A 10,550-nucleotide genomic window follows, 5' to 3' on the forward strand; every position below is an offset into this window, starting at 1 on the left:
ATTACCTGACTTCCTTTTCTTTAATTCCAGAGTTTATTTCATGCATTAATGCTTCATTGCCAAATTAAGTGCAATGAAATTGGCAAGTGAGTGGGAAAAGCGGAGTCTTTATGCCCCACTAGACAGAGTGATAATTAAGAGTCAATTGGGAGAGCAATTTAAAAATATCTAGGAAATTGTAAAGGTACCTATCATAGGATTCACTAACTCCATACCTGGGTAGATATAGAAAAACACTCTTATGCATTTATACAAGGAAATAGGTGCAGGGGTGCTATTTACAACACTGAGGATAATATTAAAATATTGGAAAGCATGAATGTCCATCAACAGCAGAACAGAAAAATAACATGTGGTATATACTTACAAAGGAATACTATATAGCAGCTGAAAGGAAAGAAGTGCACACACAATGTACATGTACACACAAATAAGTATATCAAAATGGCTAAAGGTCTCAAAACAAGGCTGAGAAAAGCAGTTGCAGAATGATACAGAGTAATATATAACATGCAAATTTAAAGCACACAAAATATTATACATTGTTTTGGTACGCATCTACACTAATAAAAGGAAAATACGCAAATTGACTGTACCTTGCCCAACAGCCGATCAGGAGTGAGTATGCAAATTAACCAAACAAAGATGGTGGGTTAATTTGCATACACAGGCGTCAAGTGGCCAGGGGCAGTGTGGGAAGGCAGAAAGGCGGCTCTGGCCAGAGTGAAGGCAGTGCCGGCAGCCAGGGGAAGGAAGGCCCATTCTTGCACGAATCTTCGTGCATCGGGTCTTTATATAAAAGTATACAAATGGATTGCAAGAGAAGGGAATAAACTGAGAATAAATTCTTATGTACATATTAAAAATGTTGAAGCAAATATAGCAGGATATTAACAAATGCAAATGTTGATTGAGTAGTTATGCTTTTCCGGATGTTTTCAATTTTTCAAAGTAAAAAGAGTAGTGAGAATTAAACAGCACACTACACCAAGTCTGAAAAGATCCTCTGGGATTATTGCTCTATGTTGCCAGGGAGAACCTGGGCACTCCTGCCTTGTGGAGTGAGCTCTCAGCACTCGGTCTCAACTTCCAGTCCAGGCAGCCAGGAGACAGGAGCAAAATTAGCAAGCAGCATGTTTCCGATGTGTGCATGCTCTCAGATCTGCTTGCCATGCATTTGCCCGCAGATGAAGGTCCTCAGGTGACTGCCACTAGGCAGGTGAAGTGCATGCGGATAGAAAGTTCACACTATGCCACTGTCATCACCAACTGCGAGGACAGTAGATGCTGTGCCACCTTTGGGGATGGGACATCTGTTATTGCAAAGCCACAGGGAACATACCAGGTAGGTCTTGGGGGAGAAGTGGCATTGGGAGGAGGAAAAGGAGTGCCAAAGGTAAATGTCCATTCAACTAAGAAAACCCACTGAACCAGGGCAGTGAGCATACCGGCCATGTGGACCCTCTTGAAGATGACTCCTGCCCAAGATCATGAAGGGTTCAACAGTTTAAATAGGGCCACGTGTTTTTGCTTCAGTTAAAATGTTTTTATTATTTTATATTAAACATCTGAAATAAGAAAGTACAGCAATTACTCGAAAGAAATAGTGAAGTAAGTAGATGAAATATGAGGACTTGGGACAAATTAGATGCTAATTATTCAGTGTACCTCCTTATCAGGTAGTCCTTCCCAAATCATAAATTCTCAGATTTTCTTCCTGGAAATACAGTTTGTGGCAGAGATCTGTGAATAATTTTTGTCCAAAAATGATTCTCCAAATTCCTTAATTTGATTAAGAAATTTTAAATAATTTCTCTCTTTCTGATACCCTTCCAGGTGTTACCGCCAAACACAGGCTGTCTCTATATCGATAGGGATTGTTCAGCTATATATTGCCATGAATCAAGCAGTGATATATACTACCCTTTCCAAAACCGTGAGCAGCTGAGAGCTAGCACGTACATCATGAAGCACACCTCAGAGGTTATCTGTCAGGTCCTGGACCCAGAGGGAAACACCTTTGAGGTAAAATGTATCATTAGTTTGGAAAGAGAGGCTATGGCTTTGCTTTTCAGCTATTTCACATGAGAGAGCCTCCACGTAGCTTTTTACCTTAGCAGCTTTAGAGTAATTTATCTACTAACTGCCAATACTTTGGGCAAGTGGTAGCGAATATCAGTATCTTTGATTATCAAGTGTACTTGCGTAGGGAATAGAAAGCCCAGCTATTGGAATGGTAGAAATGCTAAAGCCAAGTAATTAATTAGAACACAGTGGATGAAACAGTGGAAAAAACTAAACATCTATAAATAATGCCAACACAAAGGAATGGTGGAAGAGTGGTCTGTGTCCAGGGTAAAGTAAGAGCAAATGCATGGACAGCAGGCAGAGAATCCACGGTGAGAATTTCAGTTAATGAGGGTTCTGTGGGGATGAAGATAGGGAGGCGGGGGGGTGGGAGGGAGCCTGAAGTGGAGTTTAGCTACTCGGACAGAACTCTACCTTCTGTTTCTCTGTCCCTCAAAAGCACAACTACCCTCTTACCTCTAGGCCAGGCTTTGGCAAACCCTGGCCATTTGTTTGTATGAGCTAAAAATTGTTTTTATATTTTTTAGTGGTTAGGAAAACATCAAAAGGAGAATAATGTTTCTTGACACATAAAAATGACAGGAAAGCCCTAGCTGGCTTGGCTCAGTGGATAGAGCATTGGCCTGTGGACTGAAGGGTCCCAGTTTCAATTCCGGCCAAGGGCATATGCCTGGGTTGCAGGATTGTTCCCCAGTAGGGGGTGTGCAGGAGGCAGCCAATCAATGATTCTCTCTCATCATTGATGTTTCTATCTATCTCTCCTTCTCCTTCTCTCTGAAATCAATAAAGAAATATATTTTAAAAAATGACAGGAAATAGAAATTTCAGTATCTATCTATATCTATCTATCTATCTATCTATCTATCTATCTATCTATCTATCTATGCCTAAGTGACTGTTAAGACTGGTTGACCAGTCACATGACACACACTGACCACCAGGGGCAGATACTCAATGCAGGAGCTATCCCCTGGTGGTCAGTGCGCTCCCACAGCCAACTTCCCATGGTCCTTCCCCCCAGCAGGCTAGACCCGATCAACCCCAAGTGGGACTAGGTGAAAGGGCCCTGATCAGCCACAATCCCCAGCCAGGCGGAGGGACCCCACCCATGCACAAATTCCTGCACCAGACCTCTAGTCGTTATATAAAGTTTTACTAGAACACAGTGATGCTTACTGGTCCATGGCTGCTGGTCATGGAAGGGTAGAGTTGAGTAGTTACAACATAGGTTCTAGGGCCCACTAACTTTAAACTATTTACTATCTGGCCTTTGGGGGCGGGGGCGGTGGAAGAAGGTTTGTCAACCCCTCCTTTAGGCATTTATCTTTTTTTTTTTTTCACTCCTCACCCAAGAGTGGAATTTTGTGTGTTGGTGGTGCAGTTATTTTAGATTGGAACCATACCACAGGGTCCCTAACTTTGTTTTGTTATTCAGACAAGCCGTGATCCAGCTTGGTTTTTTTTGTTTTGTTTTTTTTTTGTACTAAGCAAATAAAGCTCTTCACAGCATGAATTTAGGCTCCTAACAAATTTAAATTTACAATGAATTTAAATTGAAAGCCCAGCCCTTCTAGGTTGAACACATGGGTTATCCAGGCCAAGCATTCTTCTAGGCGTTGATGCTCTTCTTGGCCATCCTCTATGGTGGTCTTTCAGCCTGGACTGCACTGCTTCCTGGAAAAACCCAAGCCATATCTAGACAGTAGTGAGGGCTAGCATGTTTCCTCTCATATTTATACTCAATCTGTTTCCCTACGTACTCTCTCCATGCATCCGAATTCTGTGCTTCGAGTCGCAGAATATAAACCTCTTCCATGCTGTCACTCTTTCAATCTTTCAAGACAACTAGCACATGACCAGCCTTTCCTCCATGTTTAAATCCCAGTTCCTTGAACAGATCCTCAGAAGGTTTGGAGACCTCTGCCTTCCTAGTCACCTTCTTCAGGGGATTTCTAGTTTTTCTAATTTGTTTTCACAGTCTAGGTGTGGTTTGTGAGTGAACATGTGCTATTAGGTTTCAATTTTATGCAATCTCTCTACTTAGTGAGAAATACCTTATAAATAAGTAAAAATACCTGATTTTCTGAGAATACAAAAAATCATCTACTTCTCAAGTGTGATCAGCAGAAATGTAAGCTTTATGGCATTTTTTCTTTCAGTTGCTAATATACTTTGTCCCTTAGGTCATGGCTGATGGTAGCGTATCAACTAGGCTACCTGAAATCAATTTGGAAGATCATTTAGATGCAAGTCCAGAAGGCTATGATAATTTATCATCTGCTCACCTTCATAAGAATCATCTGCAAATCTTTGGTGAACATGTCCCCAGGTAATACGATAAAAATAATACCAGGACTTTTATTTTTAATTTGGAGTTCAAGGGGCATTTTAACTGAATACGTCAAGTGATTCAATTTTTATTTCTTCAAATAGGTTTTTTGTTGTCTATGCCGATGGATCAGGAGTGGAACTTCTTCGAGACAGTGACATTGAAGAGTACCTGTCCTTGGCATACGGAGAACCAACTACCGTAGTTCTTCAAGAGCCAGTGCAGGAGCAGCCAGGTAGGAAGCCTACCAGGCTGGAGCTCACTGTGTCCCTTCCCAAACTCTCACCTTTCCTATCCAGTCCACGCCCAGGTCGTCTCTACTTTTTCCCTTTGCTCACTTTTCAATTCTACTTTTTACCTGACTGTGTCAACCTATATATATAGTTATTTGTGCTCAGACCAAGATTTATCTGAGCATCAACCTATGTAAACTGTGGAGGAGTCACTCTCCTACCCATATGCAGATTTGTATCTGTGTTTAAGTATGTTATGTATGTACCTAGGTTCCTATTTATGTGTTTGTTTAATCTTGGTAGAAAAAAAAGAAAAGTATGATATCCCCTGTAAGTTAATTTTCTGTCATTTTGACAGTGTTACCTTAATGAATTTAATAGAATAAAAAGAGAAAGTACATTTGATGTGTGAGTTAGAAAGCCAACTTGAAATATGTTTTGTCATGTATTCATTGGACATTTATATTACTTTCAATTTCAAAAAAAGTCTGTGAGTAAAGATTAGAGACACATATTGCATTAAGTTTGAATCATCTATGTATGTAATATGTGTATTTAAACATAGATATAAACTTGCATTTTATCTGTGTACCAAACTAATGTTCTAGTCTAAGTGTATGTGTGTGTGTTTTAATTTTTTCTCTGGTTGGTAGGATATATTTTGTGCTTATTTATAAATATACCTGCATCTGTGTGCAGTTAGATCTTTTAGTGTATCACATTGAGCGTCATGTCAGTCACCAGTGACTGATACTATACTTTCAGTCTGGAAGACAAAACAGGCTGGGCGCTTAACATAGTATCAGTGCACATGCTCTTTGTGAATGTGGAGAGTGGGGTGCTCTCACTGGTTGTACAGTGCATGTATGAAACTGTGTGAGAACAAGAATTCAAATTGCATTTAACTAGCACCTACTTGGTAACCCACCATGCACCAAACACTGGTTGGGTATTAGGGATACAGTGGTGAGCTAAGAGAGTATGGAAGGCTTCCCTGAAGACACTGGAACCAACAGCTGGCGGATATGTAGGAGTTCATTAAGATGGGAGGGAAAGCTATCTTAGAAGAGAGAATACAAAGCAGGAAGCATAAAACACTGGAGAAAATAGGGGAAAGACTGTAGTACCTGAAGCTCAGAAAGGAAGAATGGTGCAGGGTGAGGCAGGGGTGAGAAAATATTAAAAAAGACTCAGTTTTATCCTGTGAGCAATGGTAAGTCAATGAATAGCTGAAATCATGGCTTAAGGTAATCAGTCACCTTGACTGCTGGGGAAGGTTCACTCGCCAAGTAGATATGGGCAGAAAAGCTAGTCCTTGCTGCAATCCCAAATAGGATCTCTCGGAGGCGAATGATCTAAGGAGGGACAGTGGAGAGGGAAGAAGTGCTGAACTCCAGAAATGTTTAGTGGTGGGATGGATAGGACGTGGATGTGAGTTTTGAAGGACAATGAGTACTTTCAGGTCATCTAAATCCAGTCTGTAGGTGTTGCAGTGACTAAAAGCCACCTTTCTTTTGAGATCTTAAGGCCCTTAAGCATCGTTGTTGTGTCTCACTTATCAAATAGTGGTTGAATTTAGTGAATGCCCATTGAAATTTTCAGAATATTTTTCATAGAAAAGTGACCCTCTGATGACTCTCCTTCAACAAGGTGCCCTCAGCATCACTGTCCTTCGCCCTTTTTGTGAAGCATCGCCATGGCTGATGAAGAAAGAGCTCGATACAATTGTTCCTCCGAATCTCCAGTCGAGGACATGGGAGACATTTCCCCCAGTAGAGGTATAACTTTTCTGGCTGAAAAGTCACTAAATTTGCATATCCATCTATAAATGAACCAGAGTCTCAGGTCTTCTCACATATATCCATTCTTTTTAAAAAAATATTTTATTGATTTTTTACAGAGAGGAAGGAACAGGGATAGAGAGTTAGAAACATCGATGAGAGAGAAACATAGATCAGCTGCCCCCTGCACACCCTCTACTGGGAATGTGCCCACAACCAAGATACATGCCCTTGACCGGAATCGAACCGGGCACCCTTCAGTCCGCAGTTTGACGCTCTATCCACTGAGCCAAACCAGTTAGGGCAATAGTGTGTGTTCTTAACAAATAATTCCTCCTAGTGTTCTGCAGTTTTAGCCCTAATTTCATGTATTTCTATTTTATAGTTCATTTCAGGTCATCAAGAGGCTTAAGTGAATATGAGGTATATTTGAAGACTTTGACACTGTAGATTTAGATACACCTGACCAGCTAATCTGTTTTATTTCTTTTACCCTACATTGAAGGCTTGAACATCTTCTCATGATATAAAAATATCTGCTCTGAGTAACCCATGTTACAGTTCTGCTGTCATGGAATTACTGATATGCAATACAGAAATCTTCTCTCCACTGGTTCCTTATTTGTTAGTTTTAACTCACAATTTTTTCTTACCTTATTAATTCATAAATTAAATTCACAAGAAAAATGTGAAGGATTATACACAGGGATTTAAACTATAATGTTAAAAAATAAATATTGTAATTAGGTCACAGTAGAAAAGCCCCCACCTAAAGTTTTTTTAAGAATGAAAGAAAATATCTGGAGTGAGAACCTTGAAGTCCTGAATCTCACAAGACTTTCCATTTCATCTTGCAAGCAGTTTAAGTAATATGTCCAGCTTATTGTCAGGTGTTAAATTATTAAGTCAGTGAAGGTATTGATAAGATGATCAGAGAGAGATACTAGTGTTAAGTGAAGAGGATAATGTTTTGAGGTATGATGATTTTTGCTTTCCTGAATAATTTTGTAATAGCAGGGGCATAAAATATTGAAAAATTAAGCCACAGTGGTACTCAACTTTCCTAATGCCGCGACCCGTTAATACAGTTCCTCATGTTGTGGTGACCTCCAACCGTAAAATTATTTTTGTTGTTACCATAACTGTAATTTTGCTACTGTTATGAATCGTAATGTAAATACCTGATATGCAGGATGTATTTTCAGGGGTCGCGACCCATAGGTTGAGAACCGCTGACAGTGATCTCCTAGCTCTATATTTTATTTTGGTGACTATAATCAACATGGTGAATAAAGATGATCTGAATTCTAGTCCTGACTCTACCAATTATTAATGTGGGATTTGGGACAAGTCACACTGGACCTTTACTTCCTTATCTAAAAAATGAAAGGACACACCAAATGGCTCACTAAGGCTATATATCCAAGTTGGAAGTACTGCATTATGACAAATAATATGCGACATCTGAAATGAATGAAAGCAGTTCAGTCTCTTCCTCTGCAACTCCTGTAGCTATGACTACACACGGTGGGAGTTGCCCAACCCAGGCAAGACGCTGAGTGGTTATCACTGACCAGGCAGTGGACACTGAATAGCAATTTAAAAGGGAGCACATCAGACACACTGCGGGGCATAGGGCATCAAACCACACAACTCCTGAAAACAGAGGATAGCATAGAGATGAGAGTCCACTCTAAGGCAGACATTTCTGCTCAAGCGATCCTCAAAGATTCATGCTTATTCTAGAGTGAGCTCAAAGACCACTCAGGTCTGTAGATGGTTTCTCTCATTAAGTCAACATATTCATGGAACCAGAAAGTTAAAGATTGTTTTATTCCAAGTGTCTTTGGCTACCTGTGGGTATCAAAGGATAGTCTCATGCATTTGGCCTAAGCTAGGCTGTAGCCACGTTGCCATGACACAGCACTGCTTGGCACTCCCCTAAGTGCCATCCACAGGACATGATGCAACAGGATTTTAAAATATGCAGATTCTCAGTAACACATATAAAGAGGAAAACTTGCCCAATTTTGTTATCAAGTTTTCTTATACTTGTGAAACTTTTTGTGAACAATGATATTTTATTTATTTACCTTTTTTGCCTATGTATTCCCTAACAGTGGTTTCTAGCATAGTATTTAAATAATAAGAACTCAGTTTTTTAAAAATGTTGATTTCTTGTGTGGTTGTTTTGTTTTGTTTTGTTAATAGAAAAAAACTCCAGGACCTCCGTTTGGCACTCAGCTTTGGAAGGGCCTTAACATTGAGGCCAAACAGCTAGTGAGCACCCCCGCCCCTGTAGTCAAGAGCCCCAATGTGCTACAGATACGCCAGTTCATCCAGCACGAGATCATAAAGAATGAGGTGAAACTGAAGCTACAGATTTCCCTTAAGGTAATGGAATCCAAGTAACCTGCCCCAAAAGAATCAAGAACAGGGCAATCATTCCCCTTGGTTTGCCGAGGAACCTGAATTAATGTAACAGATGAGTGTCAATCTTCCAGAGGGGAGGACATTGAGAGGTATAAAATGCTAAATGAGTCCCATAAGGTGTAAGAAGTATTGAGATCCCAAAGACACTGAGAAGATAAGTAACTTTTATATATGATGGTTATATAGAGTCCTCACTTCTCATTATGTGGAAAACTAGCCTAGTGACCTCTGGAAAAAGGTAGAACTGCATATTAATCTGAAATTTGTCTGAAAGAAAACTACTGTTGGTTTTTGGAAATGGCCTGAGAATTTTTAAATATTTAATTAATTGTATAAGCATCTGTAACATCTCACTGTCTAGTATGTTAAATCTCAGAACAAGGATCGTATGTTCTGAGATTTGGTTCTCCAGTACCTGACATAGAACAGGGGACAATTATTTGTGCGAAAAGATCAAATATTTATGGAGAAAGTCAAGTATGCTCCTCTTGGAAGCAAAGGCATGCCTAAGCAACTTACATTCAAAGATAGAACCATAAAGGTTGTCCCTGGAAAGGACTCTGAATATCATCTAATTACTGTGTCCATTTTATTGGTGGGGACAGTGGAGCATATAGTTAGATGTGGGGCCTCTCTGAAGTCCTCATACAATTCTAATGTCCTATGGCCCTTAAAGCTTTGCTTTTGTGCTTTTCAGATCTTTGCTTACTAACATATTAAAGAAGGGTCTTTCTAGATTGCTTGACCAGTAAATGCGGTGGCTGGTCATTGTGAATTTATATATTCTTAATCTCTTTGTGATATTCCAAGTTGATGTTGACTAGTTTGGTGTCTCTCTCTACCTTATTTCTGATTTCTATTGATTCATTTTATTCTGCTGATTTAGGATTATATAAACCATATCCTAAAGAAAGAAGATGAGCTACAGGACATGACAGTTAAAGATTCCAGAACTGAGGAGGAGAGAGGCAACGCTGCAGATCTCCTCAAACTAGTTATGGTGAGACAGAATGTTCACATACCACTGTCCTTACTGTTGTTCCACTACTAGTTATAGTGAGACAGAATGTTCACACACCACTGTCCTTACTGTTGTTCCACTACTAGTTATAGTGAGACAGAATGTTCACACACCCCTGTCCTTACTGTTGTTCTACTGCTAGTTATAGTGAGACAGAATGTTCACATACCCCTGTCCTTACTGTTGTTCCACCACTAGGTGCTCCAAGACAAAATCCTATAAGTAAGAGCTTGTTTCTGCCATTTCTGTAAAGCATTTTCTCCCTCCTTATAATTTCTTATTTCTGTGGAAATCTGACTTATTATATATTGAATTTTTCAAATGTCTTTTTAGGCTCTTTTTTAAATCATAAATAACTCTGAAGGCTCTTAAAAGAAAAGTTTTATTCTCTTAAGAGAAATTGATATTCTTTGAAACAGTGAATAATTAGTTAAGGAAATAGGAAGGAGGAAGAAAAGGAGTTTCTACAACTTAAAATGATTTTTAGAAATTTGTTAAGTGAACGAATTGACTAAAAAATCAAATAAGATTTGTATAAGCATTAAAAATAATTCATTGTAATTTTCATAAAAGATCAAATTGATCACATAAGAATGTTTGTAAACAAAGTGAATTTTGTGTGCAATGTAATAATTAAGGAATTTTCTCTTTTTTTCAGTCTTTCC

The 10,550-nt window shown here is 39.3% G+C and overlaps 1 protein-coding gene across 1 annotated transcript in view; it reads left to right on the forward strand.

Moving 5' to 3' along the window:
• Nucleotides 1-10,550, forward strand: part of SPAG17 (sperm associated antigen 17) — a 132,408-nt gene that overhangs the window by 103,470 nt on the left and 18,388 nt on the right. The window contains exons 31-37 of the mRNA XM_015563542.1: nucleotides 1,188-1,345; nucleotides 1,837-2,025; nucleotides 4,272-4,417; nucleotides 4,522-4,652; nucleotides 6,301-6,428; nucleotides 8,643-8,825; nucleotides 9,751-9,864. Of these exons, the coding sequence (XP_015419028.1) occupies nucleotides 1,188-1,345; nucleotides 1,837-2,025; nucleotides 4,272-4,417; nucleotides 4,522-4,652; nucleotides 6,301-6,428; nucleotides 8,643-8,825; nucleotides 9,751-9,864 (1,049 nt within the window). The remainder of the gene's footprint in view (nucleotides 1-1,187; nucleotides 1,346-1,836; nucleotides 2,026-4,271; nucleotides 4,418-4,521; nucleotides 4,653-6,300; nucleotides 6,429-8,642; nucleotides 8,826-9,750; nucleotides 9,865-10,550) is intronic.

This window comes from Myotis davidii, unplaced genomic scaffold, assembly GCF_000327345.1.
Source record: "Myotis davidii unplaced genomic scaffold, ASM32734v1 scaffold217, whole genome shotgun sequence".
NCBI classification, from domain to species: domain Eukaryota; kingdom Metazoa; phylum Chordata; class Mammalia; order Chiroptera; family Vespertilionidae; genus Myotis; species Myotis davidii.